Source organism: Poecilia latipinna, unplaced genomic scaffold, assembly GCF_001443285.1.
Source record: "Poecilia latipinna isolate Pla-1442-1.1 unplaced genomic scaffold, P_latipinna-1.0 Scaffold515, whole genome shotgun sequence".
Lineage (NCBI taxonomy): Eukaryota > Metazoa > Chordata > Actinopteri > Cyprinodontiformes > Poeciliidae > Poecilia > Poecilia latipinna.
This window is the reverse complement of record NW_015113131.1, coordinates 273086-290922: the sequence shown is the minus strand read 5'-3', so window position 1 is coordinate 290922 and position 17837 is coordinate 273086. Positions and strand designations below refer to the sequence as shown.

The following is a 17837-nucleotide window of genomic DNA, read 5'->3' as shown; positions in this document are numbered from 1 at the left end:
TGTTTTTTTCTTATTTTATATTTTATATATATATATATATATATATATATATATATATATATATATATATATATATATATATATATATATAACTTGTTTCCGTTTCTTATCACAATCTTGCATCGCTCGGTGTTTGTCACCTAAAGATACCCTTCGGTGGCCTTGGAGGTACGTCGAGATGTATGAGGAAGAATTCAAGATAATCTGAAATAACATTGGTCTACAATCCACGTGTGTGTGTGTGTGTCCTCTGCAGCCCACAGAGGTGCCCCCACAGACATCAGTCCGGGGAGGAGGAGGAGGTGCACTCAGCAGTATGCTAATGTGAAAGAGTCGCTGGAGGGCATTGGGGGGGGGGGGGGGCTGATGATGATGATGATGGTGATGGTGGTCGGGATGTGCTGGATTGGGGGCTGGGGGTCGTGGACGGGTTGGGAGTTAGTCCATTCCGGCTTTAAACCCCCCCGACTGGCGCCGAGCAGGAGGAGCGACGCAGCAGCGTTTTAACTGGAGTCTGGAAACAATCAGTTGAGGGATGGGTGTGTGTGTGTGTGTGTGTGTGTGTGGGGGGGGGGGGGGTATATCAGAAGGACTAGTGGAAGTGACTGGCTGCCACAGTCGTATATCGTCCCCTCCCCTTCCCTCACATCTCCTCTTTCCCTTCCTTTTGTGAGCGTATGAGACCGTTTTCCAGACTCCAGGAAGTAGCCAGTTTTATCTAACCCTTTTCCATGTCAGTCCGGCTCAGGAGTCTGTCTGCAGTCTAGCCCGCAGAGAGAGAGAGAGAGAGAGAGAGAGAGAGAGAGGCTGTTTTCTGTTGCAGCATGGTTGAGCCGAGCTGTGCGCGTTTTCCTTAAAGTTGCTTGCAAACAAACCACTTCCATGTTAAAATCCCGTTTACGCACATGACGCGCAGATCCAATCACTTTACACGGAGGCATCACGGACATAAAATACCACATTCATTTTGAGCGTTTTATTGATGCATGAGCAGTTTTTAATGGAGGGTGGAATTATAATACAACTCGCAGCTTTATACTGATTTTTTTTTTCTTTTACAAAATAACAATTTGAAAGATTTGCTCCACAACAAGAATTCTGGCATGATTCTGGATCAATTTTTAGCCCCATTTGTGGCCATGATCTGGCTTCCTGTCACAGATTGGACTTTAAAGCAACATTTGCTCAGTTTAAACAAGGGAGACCCTTCATTAGTCTGCTTTATCCATTTGACCCTGACTGAGAATTTTTGATGTTTGCCTTAAATTTGCAGCTTTTCACAAAAACATTCTTAGATCAGGCTCAATAAAGTTCAGTTGTGTTGCCACAATCACAAGATGAATGTTTGTTCCAATACCAAGCCTGGCAGTGGCAGCATAAAGCTGCGGGGCTATTTATTTATTTAATTGGTACTCGTGCTTTGAGAAATGAGAATAAATTAATGATTAATTATTTTAGATGGTGCAAGCTTGGACACCAGTAGATGTGCCAACAGTGATCCCAAACACAAATCAAGACCTGTTTTGGACTGGATAAACCAGTGTAACATTAAGATAATGACCCCAAACTGAAACATACTGAAAAATTAGGCAACATGTTTGAAATTCTCTGGTAGGAAGCCAACCACTTCAAATAAACTCAAACAATTCTCCATCCAAACTACGCCAGAAGCTACAAAAAAATAAAAAAATAAAATAAATAAATAAATCAAACATGTTTTTTTTCCTCTTTAGCTTGCCAAGTGACTTTTAACCAAATAGTAGTTGAGATGAATGAATACTTTTCAGTGTGTGTGTGCATAACTTTAATCTGGGTAGGTTATGAGAAAATACACAAGAAATGTACCCATTTCCAGTTTCGAAAAAAATCAAATAAAATCCTTGAATTTTCACATTTTCAATTAGTCAAGCCCTTAAAATAACTGTTTTAGGAGGATACTCCAGTGCAAGAACCTTGAAAATGTCATCTTATTAATTTGACACATTTCCTTTCAAAATAAAGTTTTTTTTAAAAAATAAAATCTTGAATGAAGTTCCTAAAATGTAAGATATTATCAGTTATGTTTGATTAGCTTGTTTGTTCCCATTAAACCTCAAGCAAGGCTGTGGCAGACATCAGCTCTGAATTCAGCACATATGTGCTCTTAGTCTCCTCCTCTAGCAGGAAATTTTAAACTTGCAGAATGTTTGAATGAGCTTTTTAAATCTATTAAATTGACCCGAAGAACTAATAGTATCCAGAGCATGCAGTGGGGTAAAAAGCATTACACAGGAAAAGAGACAATTAATATTCCAGATAGGAGTTCTGGCCTTTACAAAAAAAAATAAAAAATGTACTCGTACTCTTCACTGCTTCCATACAAGGGGTCATGCATGTGCAATTGAGTTTTACTGCCTGAACCGCTGTTCTCAAAATAGGATAAAGGCATAGGGAATGAATTTCTACAAAGATAAGAATGATGGAAATAAGACAACTTTAATTAAAAAGATAGAAGAGGATTTTTTTTTTTTTTACATCGCTTGCACATCTGATAACTTGTAAGGAAAGAGCAAGAAAACGCCCACGCTGGTAAATGTCAGCGCATAATTAAAAAAGAAAAGAAAAAGCCTGAGGTTAAAGGCAAGAAGCTGGATTTGTCTCTTTTCATTGTGTGGGGAAAAAGTGTCATCCATTTATCAACACCTCCAGTGGGAAATATACAGTTGTACACAATATGAGGAAAACCTAAGTGAGCAAGAGTCTTCATTGCTGTGGCAGGCAAGAGAAAAACCTGCCAGATTGACATTTAGTAGTGTAAAAACCTACAATTAATTAAACATAGCTGCTTAAAAAATAGGGGTGGAGGCAACGCAGCGATAAAAACAGAACATTAGAAAATACACGGAAAACATAAATTTCAAGTGAACAGCATGTCCAGGGTGGGCCTCAGCTCTTTGCCAGAGCTTTGATTTGGTACATCTTTACTCAAACCTGGGGACAAAACTGCTGTGGAAAACACTCAAAGCACAGTGAAGAAACTAAGCATTTGACACAAAGCAGTCTCTAAAAGTAAAAAAAACAACAACAAAAAAAGCAGAGTACTCAACTTCCTAGCCCTAAAGTATGTGCAAACATATTGAATTTTGAGGTGAGAATTGGCAGACAAACTCAAGTCTTCCAGGTTACCTTCCAGTTGGATTTTCCCAGTTTGATCATTGCATTTGAAACCCAGAGATGAAATATCCAGAAATATGTCCAACCTGGTCACCAAACGCAACAGCTAGCAAATCCGACGCAGCTAACCTTAGTATGACGTCACTTCCGGATCCAAGATATCCGAGGTACACGCGCAGCAGAGCGTGAGTTAGCTATCACTGTTCAATGTCTGTCTAGCACATTATCTACACAGCCAAATGTCATGAAATGTGAAGAATTAACAAGTAGAAGGAGGAAGAATGCTTAAAACTCTTAAGTCGATCTAGATTGTAGTTTAATTAGCTGCGAGCCCAACTGTTGACCTTGGAAGGCGAGTTATGCTTAAGGAAATTTTCTACTCTGTTCCCAAGTAAATACTATCAGTATTTCAATAGTTGAAAAACTGTGGTTTCGGAGAATAAAAGGACTCAACGTACACGAAAAGTCCTCCCTAAGGTTTAACCAGAGGTTTGTCATTCCATGTATTGTCACCCAAGTTAAATGATATCTTGCAGACATCAAGATCATGTCATTGTGTCTGTCTCGTCTTCATATCTTTCTTTTGTCATTCTTTTACTTCAGCGGTCCAGTCCACTGAGTCTGTTCTCATTCCAGGTCAGATCTGCAGGACTGTGGGTGGTTATGTGCCCACTCCTTTTCATATTTAAAATCTTTTTGAGCGCATTTCATATTGCTATCGAGGTTGACTCCTGATCTGACCTCATCCTAAAACTGCTGAACTTACAGACCTCCCACTGTTGCAGAGGCAATCAGTCAAGTTAATGAGCTCCGAGTCACAGGGGGGGGGAGGGAAGCAGCACTTTAGCAAGCCGGTCTCCAAAGTGTCCCACTTTTGATAACTCTCTGTAGAAAACTGATCTGGGTATGACCTCTGGCTCTGGAGTTACACTGCCTCCAGTAGGGGAACAGTTCAGGAGAAAGCACAGGACATGTAGGAAACATACAACCCATCCCATATAATCCCATGCTTCATCCATCTTCCCATTGAAACAGAAGCAGGAAGTCGACCCTTGCTGCATACAGGAACAAGGAGAGCCATGTCACTTTGTGGAAACCTCCGCTCAACCATCTGCCGCTGCATTAATACAGCAGGTGAGGCTGGAAGCGCAGAAAGAAGGCGCTTTCAGTCTCCTTGAGCGTCCTATGTCACTGTAACCTAATGTCAGGCCTCTGCTGAAAATACGGTGCAGCATTCTTTACATCAGATCACATCCATTATATTGTCCTTGAGAGCTGGAAAATTTCAGGCAGGAAAACCATTACAGTAGAGCCAAAAGGCATGCACTTCCCAAGAGAATTGCATGCCTCTCTTTGACAGCACAGTGGGTGCCATTGTCAAAAACTTTTTTTTTTTTTTTTTCCTTCAGACTCTGATTTTTCAGAGTCTGCAGAGGAAGTGTTCATACTTCTGGAGAAATGATGATATTAAGCGACGCAAGACGCATTCCCGTTGACGTGTGAGGCACATTCAAAATGTTATTGAATGTTTGAGGTCGTTTCTTGGGGCTCGTTTAATGCACAGGAAAGAAAAATCATGTTCTTTGGTCAGAGTGAACAAAGAAAAGTAAGAGCAGGTGCGCGTATGAACTGGGAAGAGAGAGAGAGACTCGTACAGGAGATCTTCCAGCTCAGAATCCTCACCATGTACAACAACTCTTTAAAGAAACATGGATGAGTTGCATTTAATTTCCCCTTTGGGACCAAAGTAAGTTTGACTTTGAATTAAAATACCAAATACAGTTTTAAAGTGATCTGATTTAAGGTGAAAGAGCTATCCACACCAAACCTGAAGCTATGGGGAACATAAATGTCCACTAAACCTAAAGACAACAAATAATTCAATGCAAAGGTTGCATAAATAAAACCTCCTAGAAACAGCATGTGTTGTTCTGCAAATGGTGCAGAATTGATGTCATAATAATGAGAGACAAACACATTGATTTAACCATTTTATTGAAACTCCTATTTTTCAAAGAAAACTGACAAAATGATAGCTGAATTTGCAGTAATAAAAAGCTAATTTTCCAATCCGGTTTCCATGGCCTTAAGCCTCAAAAGCAGTGCTCACCTAGTTCCTGCCACATTTTTATTTAGTGGTCTTGAATATGCTTTTTTTATATTTATATATATATAAAAAACCCAACATACATGGAAATAAATAACTTAAGTCTCAAGTTAAACATGCAGATAAAGTAACAAATTGAAGAGACAGTTGTAGCTATGCACAACAGGACAAGAGATGTAGTGTCTGTCCTAGTTTAAGTACTTGCCTTGGGAGACTATCCAGAAAGATGCAAATGACAAAGACTGAGTGAAGTCAGGCTGGAAGCAACGATGAAATCACATGAATCACAGTGATGCAGGAGGCTAATATTGTCTAGGGACTCGGATTAAGCTCTAATTAAACTGTACATGAACGATGGATATTACACAGCCAGGGACACTGCATATTTAATCTAAAAGTTGATAATAAATTATGTTTCTCTGACTGTTTTGAACCCAACGGCAACTTCACAAACAAACCAGTTATAAATCGCAGCTGTTCTCATGAGGGATCCAAATAACACCTAAATATATGACATTAATCTTTAAAACTCAGTACATTACAACATAGTTAAGGATCTAAAGTTGCACGGTGGAAATGTGTAACATGTACGTATTGTCTGCTTTTTTTCCTCAGAGACCTGTTTCTTTGAAGAATGACAAAATAAAGGGAATCCTCCATTGCCAGAAATCTGAGCGTCTTGGGACAAACAAAAACAGATATGTGCTGTTAAACAAGCATCCACTACAGAAATATATATTGGGGAACAATTGGAAGCTACTGTGTGCACCGCTAACCAGCGCTGATGAGGCTTCACAGTGTTGAAGCAGAGCAGTTATTACAATACAAGGTTGTGCTGCATAAGAAGGAACTCCATCATGTACAAGGTTGAGGCACTTTGAAAGCAGCGTGCACATACTACAAATGGTGACACACACACGCACCAAAAAAAATCTCCCACACGCACACACACTCATTAGTCCTTTTATTCTGTTTTGAACTGTGATGAAGACTGAATGTCTTTGGGGGTTATTTTCTTGATCAGCCAGAGTCCATGCTGAACAACTCGATGCCATGCGGGTTCCAGTGGAGGCCAACGCCGGAGTTGAAGACCAGCGACCAAACGTAGGGGATGAAGAAGTCTTCTGGCTGGTCTTCCTCCACGTACTTGAACTTTAGCTCTGGAAACTTCTGTTCACACAGACAAAAAAAAAAGAAGAAAAAAAAAAGAAAAGGAAAAGTAAGGAAATGCATGAGACTTGAAGCTGGAAAGTAGTATACATCCGGTCTGATTTGAGAAAATGTTAGGATTCACTAGCATTAGGTGGAGACTGCCGCTGAGGAAAGGGAGAGCTATGTGGATGGACAGATGGATAGACATTGACATAAGAATGGCAAAAGGAATGGGGATAAATAAATAGATGGATGGATTAATGATCCAAACACAAGACTAAAACCACAACAAGACAAAAAAAAAAAAAAAAAAAAAAAAAACAGCACAATGTTGTTTGGAGCTTAAAAACTTGATAGCAGATGACTGAACTCTCCACCGCCGTAAGAAGTTTTAAGGTGAACAGAACTTTTTCAAGGTAAGAAAAATCATATTTTTGCCCACAGCAAGTGAAGCATGATCCATGCCAGGGTACTTTTTGATTGACACGAAACTTTCTCCGCTGAATCATCCGCACGACAGATTCAATTGTTTGCAAATGTGTGAAAAATGTCAGAGGTACAATAAATCTGTAGCTTCTGTAATTAGTTCCATAACATGTTGTGTTTTTCTTTTTCCAGCACAAGCGATGATTACTTCTCTGTCAAGAAGTTGAAAAGTACAGAAAATCAAATCTTTAAAGAAATGGTTGAATTAAATCGACCATAGAGTTGTTTGCTTGTGTGTATTAATTCGTTTTATACAAGAGGACGCTGTTCTTGTATAAAACAGCGTTTTATACAAGAATCAAATCATGAAGAGATTTGACCAATCTCTTCATGATTGGTCAAAAATTTCAGTCGGAGGAAATGTACAGATACGCAAGAAACTTTAAAGTTCAGCGAAGAACATGACGGGCCATCAAAACATTTTTTAACTTTATGTATCCATAAACACTGAAATATTAGGTGGACCGACTGGATCAGATTATGAAAAACAGAGCAAAATGGCATGCTAAGCAGTGTGCGTCAGTTTCACCCAGGCTGAAACTGACTGAGGATGCACAGGCGCCTACATTTTCAGACAATCTCCACAGACTGCCAGTGTCACTGGGATAAGATGGCCAAGCAGACACAAGGGATACATTTCTGATGCGAACACCAGGATCACTCTAGGGTCAGGCTTTTCAATGTTGAAATGAGCTTTTGCAAGTCCGCTGTCATCAGATGAAGCTGAACAGTTCCTGGAAACGTTAGGGTAAGTGTGAAGAAGGTCTTAAATTGACCAACAACAATCTGCAGTTATATTAATGTTGCCCCTGCTAGTAGTCCAAGGGAGCACTTGCCTACATGCTTCATAGCATTTTGTTAACCAAGATAAATATGTAAAAGACAAAACCAAGACAGTAATGATCACAATAAAGTAAGAGCTGAATATAATATTCTGTTTTGCACAAAAAAAAAGAAATAAATAAAACGCTGAGATCTTCTCATATGAAATGCTGTGTGATCTTTTTCCAACTCTGTCAGAAAAAAGAAGAAAAGCCCACCAAGTGGACCAAACCAAGCATCAGCCAGGCCACCTAACAGCAGGTAGGCAGCAGAAGCAGAAAGCATCAATAATACAAGGGCACCTCATTATATCTTCCCGTCTAAACATGCATGTTATTGTGCACGCACACAGTCCAGTAATCAGGCTGTGCTGAAAGACAGACGCTGTGCCCTTTATGTGATGGTCCCAGTTTGCTCCATTGACTGCCTCTATTCACAGCAACGCTATCGGTATCATAATGACACAGACGGAGGGGCTCCGGGGTCACAGGCCATATGCCAGGCTACTGAGACTAGACCACACACACCAGGACCATTGTGACGGCCAGACACAATGCAGAAGCTGTACTATCCTCCTGGTATGTGTGTGTGTGTGTGTAGGTGACTTGTCTCAGTCTACCAACTCAGCAAATGTTCATACGACACCAACGCTGATGATTACTCAACTCCAGCTCCTTTTTTTTTTTTTTTTTCCCGGGGGGAAAAAAAAAATGCTCTAAACTTTTTCTTTTAATTGGAAAATTTGTTTCCCATTTTCATTTATTGATTTACATACATTACCACATGGTGACAGAAGGTTGTCAAGGAGATTAATGTCCAGATTGGATTATCGTGATATATGGATCCTGCACAGTAATGCTGATGTGCTAATTAAGATAATTAAAGCATTAATCAGCAAACATGGCTATGTCAACATACTGTCAAAATGTGTGATATTAATGCTGTTCCATCAAGCAGCATTAACTGATTAAATTTGCCCAGGGGAATATGCAGATATCTCCATATAATATACAATACTCTAATTGGCTTTATGAAGCATTTCTGATATTAGCTGAATCTACATGCTATTCTTCACCTGTTAAAATCAATGGTTATTGAAGTGCAAAGGGGAAATTCTAGCAGACCTTTCAGTCACTGCTGAAAATGGAGCGGCGAACATTTCAGTCACTTTCAGACGATGTCAAAAGAAAATCACCAGACAGTTCCTGATGTCTAAACCACAGATGCTTGCTCAAACAACTGAAAATGCCAGCAGTAGCCTGAGAGGAAGTAAGCGTTTTTTCTTTTCTTTTTCTCAACCAGTACCTTTTATTTATGTGGCTTTTATCTCGATAGCAATAAATTAAATCTTTCTTTCTCTGGAGTAGTGCTAAGATTCATGAGCATCGAGAGTTAATGTAATTCACTGTAACATATAGAAGCAAAGAAAATGATCAGAAGCTCCTAAAACTATTCTGCTAATGCACAATGACACTTTAAAATTTCAAATATCAGTCGCTTTTTTGGGATTACTGATCGATCATAAACACTAATGAACATAATTTGTGGTCAAAGTCTACAATTTATTCTGTATATTAAGTAAAACCTTGCCAGTACAAAACATATGTTACTGATCCTTTCTGGACATATGGAGAATGTTTAAACCCCTATGATATGCTGAAGCTTCCCCAAGACAATCATTAAGATCAAGGAGCTGTGGGTGATAGTGGAATAGATCATTTCTTTGCGTTTTTATTGTTTAACTTTCTAAAACCAGCCTCATATTTCACAACACACACAAGAAGTCAAGAGACACTAGCTCTGAACCCTGTAGCAAGCAACAATTTCTTTACATTTAATGAACCCATCAAGAATCCCTTGTTGAATAATGGATGTATTTCTGCCCCCTTCTCAGCTGTTCTGTCCTCGAGAAAAAGCACAGATTGTATATCAAAAGCTACAAGATGCAGTTTGTTCGCAGTTATTTTTGTAATCAGAAGTTACATAAAGAAACACATGGGAAGTTCTGCTGTTCTTTCTGGTTCTTGAAGTCTGTCTGGTAAAAAGGTTCTCTGAAACTACAGGCAGCAGCCAAATGGCTTCAATACAGGCTGCAAATAATGGAAACAGGTCTGGTGTCACATTAATAAAATTCAGCTAACTGGATTGATCAAGGTTTATTTCAAATTTTTATTTGACAAAAGCTGAGCAGCTGACAGGGATGTCTACAAATCTGGAGGTTGTTGTAAAATGATATGCTCTGAAAAGCTCAAATGGGGGAAACGATTACACTTAAACATATTTTCCTCAAATTATCGTTTCCCCAAGTCATGTTTTTATTGAAGGAAAAAGAAAGCCAGACCCCTTCTAGACTCTAAATACATAAAATAGAGCAAAGTAATGCCTGAGTCACAGTGGCCACTGCTCTTCCTTCTACTTCCATATAGGATGGGGATAGCTGGGGGATTTTGTGCAGTCGGAAATTTTAGATATGCAGCAAAAACATCCCTTACAGTCTGAGAGGAGAACAAGTACAGCGACCCCAACATTATTATTATTAGCCGTCCCTTATTCTGACTTCCTCTGTGAATATCTGTGTGGTTTTCTGTTGCCTTTTCTCTCTCTATCCCCTCCCCATCAGCTTGTTGTCCGGACCCACTTGGCCCGGTTGCAGATCAGTTAGTTATGGGTCCTTGCGGGTCCGGCCCTCGCCCCAGAACACAGACTGACTGGCTGGCCTCGTATCTTCACTCAGGACTCTGTGTTCCCTCTCCTCCTCTGCAGGCGGCTGTGCTGCCAGATCTTGACCAGACAGAGAAGAATCCAGCTGTGGAGCAAATATGAACCCCGAGCAAACAAACAAACAAACAAACAAACAAACTCAAATGCAGGTAAAGACACAAACACTCAAAGGTTATATTCCAAATTGACTTGCTTGTGTTTGTTTTCTTTGTTTTTTTTTAATTGTTTTCTTTCCAAATCTCTCAGTCGTTTATTTTCAAAAGGACAAAAGTAACTAGATTACTGCTTGGTTTTGAAGGAAAATGTCAACCATCTGGAGGGTCCAGACGCTGAATCATAGGGGCGGGTTAGTAATGAGGATTTGATGAAGAGCTTAATTTTAGAAAGTCTCCGATGTTTTAACGCTTGCAGTGTTTTACACATTTGTTTTTCTAATTGTTCTGCTCCCGACACGTCGGTGTGTGGGATAGTGGCGATGAGCACCAGGTAGCTGAGGGACAGCTGGTATTCCTGCTGCCTCACCCCTCCATCCACCGCCCCCACGAGTCAGACAGTCTGCAGGCTATCAGTGCTCAATAAAGCAGATTTCAGCTGGACAGGCTAAACAACACATTCCTCGAGCTCTGCCTGCAAACACCACACGCCCCGAGACAAAACACACACAAACACAGAGGGGTCAGAGTGACAAGACGATGAGGGTCGTCTTTGGGGTATTTACACCTTCTTTAACGCATTGTCTCAGCTGGAGCTTCATTTACACGTCAACGTTTTTGTCTGAATGCTTTCAGCTCCTTCAAAAGGACCGGCCTTTTGTACTGTAGTGTCAACAGTCGTCCTTGTTGCTCACAATAACAAAGTTCTGTTTGATTAGTAAAGTCTAAAAAGAAATGGCTTTCTTAACCTCTGACTTCTGAAATGTCTCTGTCTCTACTACACATGGGCTGCTTACTGGTTTTAAAGGTTTAAAAAAAAATGACATGCTAAAACTTTCTGTCAATGACACAGCAAGTTTTCCACCAGTGGATGTGCACTGCCTTTCAACTGGCGATAAGACCATGGTTTACATCTTTGTCAACATAATATCACAACTGGAAACCGTTGCATATTTATAAAGGGTTATCATGCAGTGAGAATGTCATACTGGCCCAAGCCTTGCCTACACTAAGTTTTAGCACCCTCTACAATTACTGGCAACCTCAGTAAAGATGAGCAAAAAGATCTGAAATAGATTGTTGTTATGGAGACTTGGTGATCCCCAAGATGTCACTGTCTGCTGCAGTTATCCAAAGGCGTCGATTTTTACGCCACCTCAAGTGTTCAGTGAATTTATCCAGCAAAAAAACAAGAAATTTACCCCAGAGAATGGCTCTACTTTTACATGAATGTGGAATATTTGAATGATGTTTTGTGGAAGTGTGGAGCATTTTGAAACATTGTATTTTAGTCACATCAGTTTAAAAAAAAAAAGTTTAAAGCTTATACTTTACACTAGTAACTTTAACTGTAAAATATTTTTAATTCATCAACATCTGGTCACAGCTGTCTGTGGTAAAAGAGGGAGTCAAAATTTAAGTAAAGGTAACTTTATAGGGTTTAAAACGGTTTATGTTCTGCTGCATTGACAAATAACAACCACAATCCATGTTGATTATGAACAGAGTTTTAGAAATAAAGTGCTGCTGCTCCAAGTGTGTGATTAATGTTCCTTTGGGACAAGTCTCTCAGACTTGATTTATTAAATATCTGTGAATTTTAGGAATTTCCTCTGACTCAAAAGGGATTATAATGCAGATTTACTGTGTAAACAGACAACATCTTAACCCTGATGCAATGGCAGAAGCTACTACTCAGTGTTAGTGATCCTGTTTTGGAGCCAACAGTGGAAACTAGGGATGTTAGGCCTAGTTTCCAAAAGTGCAAAAAACACATAATATAATGTTAATAAAAAAATAAAAAAATAAATATATATATATATATATATATATATATATATATATATATATATATATATATATATAAAATTCAACAAGTTTATGCACAAACAGATGAAATCTGACATTTACCCTTCCACTCTGGCTTTCATCTTGGACTAGAAACAGAAGCATATCAACTCCAGCACCTCCTCATCGGAACTATTTACTACTGAATAGACTAGCTGTACTTGTGATTGACCGACCAAGATGAATAACATGCCCAGGCTCAATGTGTTTTCATTGGAGAATACCGAGTGTTCACATCTCTTTCTTCCCAACCGCCTTGAAGGCTCAACTGATTGAGTTACCAATTCTCCTCTTGCAGAGTAATTATCGACTCATTGACGATTCTGCACAACATTCGTCTAACATATGGATTTTCTTTAGATTGGGGGCTCAACAGCAGGATGAGCTCATAGGGAGAAGGAAGGCAGAAGAGGAGAGACAGCTGTTTGTTTGACTGATGGTACCATCAGACAGCATGGGCTTCTCCCAGAGGAAACATTGCCCAGATATTTCTTTCGCTTCACGTCACCCAGTGGAACTGGAAAGCTTTCAGATGGCCGGAGAGTCGATGTGAAACTCAACGACACATTTGCAGTCGCTCGCTTCACACTTGGCAGTCGTGCACCCAGTTGACATGTCAAAAGAAAAACTCAAAAAACATACAAATGTAGAAGTATGAATCACATACACGTACATTTCAGCTGGTGTTTTCTACATGTGCACCGCTCCGAAGGACAGAGCAGGGTTACACACATGCATAATTCTATGGATTTATGGCTGATTGCTGCATTAATGCTTCGAGGTGCTGACTGGGAGTGAGATGGGGGAACCCACATAAACTCATGGCGACGCACCATCCCTCTTCAGTGTCAGCGAGTGAGACAAATGCCTTGCAGCCCGCCGCCAAGTATAGAACATGAAACACATGATGAAACAGGCAATTAAGAGCCTCTGTGCTGGTGGGGAGTGCTGTGTGGAGACCCCTGGTTACATATTCCCTCACTGATTAATGGAGGAGCTTTGGGAGGGGAGGGGTTAGCGAACCCGCCAGGAGTGTAGGGTAACGAGGCGCGGTGGCAGATTTATGTCCCCTCCCGCTCCTCTCCCTACAATCTTATGTGTCCATGACAAAGTGCCCCCGAGCTCCCCCATCCCATATCCTTGAAATGTCATTACATGTTCACATGTAGCAGGCCAGCAGAGATGGACGGGAGATATGCATTAATGTTGATGAGAACTGGGCTTTGGTCTTTTGTCTCAGGTCTCGGTAGCCGTTTTTATCTCTTCCTTGAACCCTTCCCCATCCACTTCTAATACTTCTCCCCATTCGTCTGTGCAGACAGACTCGTGAGCAACCATGCAACAAGCAGAACCTCGCAGTCTACGGCCTGTTTACGTTACACATGTACTGCTTCATTTATCTGCAGACAGCCTTCATTAGCAATCACCTCTGTCGTGGTGTCCTATGTGTTATCTTACCTTCAGTCTGTCTTTAGGCAAGGCCTGGGCTCCTTTCATGATGACCTCTTGAACCCTCTCCACTGACAGGTCACTTCCAGCCTGCTCCAGACGCTGACTGAAGAATCCTATCACCTAAAGTTCACATAACAGGAGACAGACAATCAGGAATTTACTTACACTGCAGTTGTTTGGAGGGTGATGCGCAAACCACATTGTGCTTTTGAGTAGGATTCAGCAGATTTCCCATATCAAGGTTTTTACAAGTTATGGTTTTGAGAATGTCTAAAATTTTCCATCATACCATTCATACAGTTCAAAGGCGTATCAATGAGAAGCGAGAGTATTTGCTAGTCAACTAGGTGAAAAAAAGGCTAGTATCCTTTTATCTCGCTTACATTTTTTAAATTTTCTAGTTGTAAAAAAATATGAAAAGTCTTGGTGTGGAAACCAAAGCAGCACTTCCCAGCACTCATTAATGTAGCACTGTTTCAAAACCACAGCTGGCCAGCCATCTGAGCAGATAGGCTGAGTAATTCCTCCAACATAAATGTGTTATCCTCTAAGTGTACTTTTATCTAATTAAGTACAAGTATCAAATAACAGATCAGTCATTCTATTACTATTAGAAGAAGTATGAAAAATATTGTAGGTTCTTTATTAAATAAAAAGTTGTTAGATTATGTAATTTATATTCTGCTTTAGTAAATACTGTGAAAATGTGAAAACTTGGTATTTTTATTAAGTCATTACACTGTGAGAATCCTATGCAGGCTGACGGCCACTTGCGAGTTTGCATATAAAGACCCAGAATGAAGCAAACTCGTATATTTTGTAATTCTTAAATCAAATTTCAATGTTTCCAAAACGCAAATGCAACTGTGAGCTGCCCAGATTCTCAGTATGAGAAATTAGAAGCTTCCAGAATTAAAGATCTAAACATCAAGGCAATAAATATCTTCGTGGAAGCACTGTTCAGCAGTTATTACTCTAATTTTTCTTGTCAATACTTCTCGTGCCACAAAGCACACAAACACAATTAGATTAAATGTTGTTTATTGTGTCTTCCTGATTGAGAAGCCTTGAGGACTTATTTATCACACCGCCTGGACACCAATCTGTAAATTGTCTCTACGGTGTGTCATGTTGTAGAGAGAAATCTGACCCCATTCAGGTTACTTCACTTGATGAAGTGGCCAATCTTGCATGTGTAGTGCTAGTAATGTAATGCATGTGTACTTCTGCTTTCTTGTAGGTCTGTCCTACTGAAACAGTGACTTACACGACCTTACAACGAACCACGACTGAATGACAACCCTGCTTCCTTAACAAAATAATGAAACTAATGACATGATCAATTTAGTAATAAAAATATGACACATCTAAGTCGTATTTCATCTACGGGTTCAGGAACAAAAATGTTTCCACACTGTGCAGGACTACAGAAGATGCATTTGGCACCAAATAATAAATAACAGTAGCTGGGAAAAGTAAAAAAATAAGAGGTTAAAAGGCAAAATTCAAAACTACATGAATGCTGTTTTTGTTATATGGGATCTGATTCAAATTCAACACATGATTTCAGCATTTTTTTTAATCACACTTAGAAAAAGCCCAGCAGCAAAGCTTAAATTATTTGATGCCCTTTGGGTTTACACTCGAGCAGGAAATTGAGGAAAGCACATTTTGTGTTTCTACTGCTGGGCTGGATGTGCCTCTGGGGAAATGTTTGAAAATTAAAAAAAAAAAAATAAATAAAAAATCCTCAGTATTACCAATTCTTCTTTTTATGCCCCTTCTTTGTCACCAACAGCAGGAAAAAAAAAAGCCTCCACAGGCAACATTTTCTCTGCTAATGCTCAACAGTTGCTTTATAAAATTCAACTACTTCTACTAATTCTACTTCAGGATGAGTGTAGTGTGCGTCTCAATCTAATACTAATCTTTTCATTAACTCTGAAGGCCTCTCATATGGGGTTAAGTTAGAATAGCAAAGAAACAGCCTCTCATCCTGGATCTCATGCTAGCACACATGAATTTGCAAGCACGAGGAAAGCTTCAGAGAATAGCCTGAGGGAAGTGGTCTGAACCAAGGGTTCCTAGCAGGCGTGCCTCCCTCATACTTATGGATAACGGCGAACCCCAGGGTGATGCATGCAGCAACCACATGCAGATAGAGCAGAAAGCTTTACTTCCTTGCCTAGATGGCCGCCACAGATATAAAACACAGCTCTGGATTATGTTCTTTATCTTTATTCACCCACACTCAATAATTTTTAAGAGACAAAGCCTCTCAACACACCAGAACTGATTAATTCAGGGTGTTTCACATGCTGTAGGCTCCGTGTTGCCCATGCAGTTTGCACATGTTTCAGTTCAGAGGCTTTCTTAAGGATGCAAAAGACAAATCTACGTCCTTCATCCACAGCTCCTTAAATCTAAACACATGTGCTTCTTGAACTTTTTCACATTTTGTCACAGTAACATAGCACACTTTAATGTAATTCATTGGCATTTTATTCGTGCCATATGCTTTCCTTTATTAGGACAGCTCTGCCTTATATTCGTCATCAACTTTGTTCAATAATGTTCTCCAACTAGGTGACATCTGAAGGCTAATGGCTGTATTGAGTTTTATTCAGGGTATCCAAGTAAAGGAGGCTGAGCGTGGACACCAGACTTGAAAACATATATTTTAATTTCCTTCACTTTATAATGTTGTGCTCTGTGTTAGGATACGTTAAATGAAATCCCCCCAAAATATATGGAAATTTATCGCTGTAATGAAATAATTATTTGTGATAAAAAGATTTTTAAAATAATCACTAGCTAATTTAGTAATCGATTCATCGTAAACTGGAGTAAACAGACTCAAAAAGGTCATTTGCTGGAAGACCAACATACTGAGAGTAGTAATAAAGCCAAAACTGTACAAAAATATATTCATTTTTTGCATCAAACATAAAAAATAATAATAATAAAAAAACATAACCCTTATTTGAGTATGTTCTACCCAAAACTCCTCAAGTGGCAAAGTTCTTGCTTCACCTGGTTCAAATTCAGCCAAGAAAATCTCCTATTAAGCAACTTTTGATATGCAATCATTAATTGGTAAATGTCAAATGTTAAGTCAAGCAGAAAGGGCTGAGATTTTCACATGTTAATGTTAGAAGTTGTTTTTTTTAGCTGCAGATGCATCCTTCGCTACAAATGACCAAGCGCAACCTAAAGGAATTCTACTGCATTTTAAACAGGAACTGATTTGTTTATTTGCATCTTTCACATATTTCTAGTATTGTATATAAAAAAAAGGCTCAAGTGGTTAAATGAAAAATATTTGCAGAATGGGGCAATTTTTTTAACTCAATCAATCATCAGAATAACTGATATAATAATCAATTATTAAAATAAACGTTAGTTAGATGAGCCAAAAATCTTACATCAACAAATCAGACACTGTTCATTTTCAGTAACTGACCGTGTCAAGGTTCTGCATGATGTCCTGGAAGGATGGGTGGGACCTGAACTGCTCGAAGAGCTCCCTCTTGTAAAGCAGCGCGTACACCAGGTTGGGATTATGGTGCAGGGAGTTGCAGAGGCAGGAGTTGATGATTTCCAGCATCATGCGGATCACCTCCTCAATCACATTCAGGTCCTGCGCCTTGCGGGGGAGTGGGGGAGTAGGGAGGAAGTAAAGGTTAATTGGCTTCACAATACAGTGGTTTTACTTATTATTGCGTCTTTAAATGGTTGCCTCTTGGTGAAGGGTGGGTGAAAAAAGGTGGAGGAAAATGGCAGAGGGAGGGAACGAGGGATGAAGATAAACACGGAGGAATGTCAGCTTAGAAGTAAGATGAGTCTTAGGCAGGGACAGAGAGGTGATCTTATAAGCCACAGGTCACGACATGGTCGGCTTTCCCATGGGGGACTGAGAAGTGTCACTAATGATGGATGACAGT

At 39.7% G+C, this 17837-nt stretch overlaps 1 protein-coding gene across 2 annotated transcripts in view; it reads right to left on the bottom strand.

The window, feature by feature from the left end:
• Positions 1-5131: 5131 nt before the first annotated feature.
• The window catches only part of dym (dymeclin), a 51533-nt gene continuing 38827 nt past the window's right edge, over positions 5132-17837 (bottom strand). For both annotated transcript variants that reach the window (XM_015040550.1, XM_015040549.1), the window contains exons 15-17: positions 17357-17539; positions 13900-14013; positions 5132-6430 (exon numbers count right to left, since the gene is read on the bottom strand). In XM_015040550.1, coding sequence (XP_014896036.1) covers positions 6281-6430; positions 13900-14013; positions 17357-17539 — 447 coding nt within the window. In that variant the 3' untranslated portion in view covers positions 5132-6280. The remainder of the gene's footprint in view (positions 6431-13899; positions 14014-17356; positions 17540-17837) is intronic.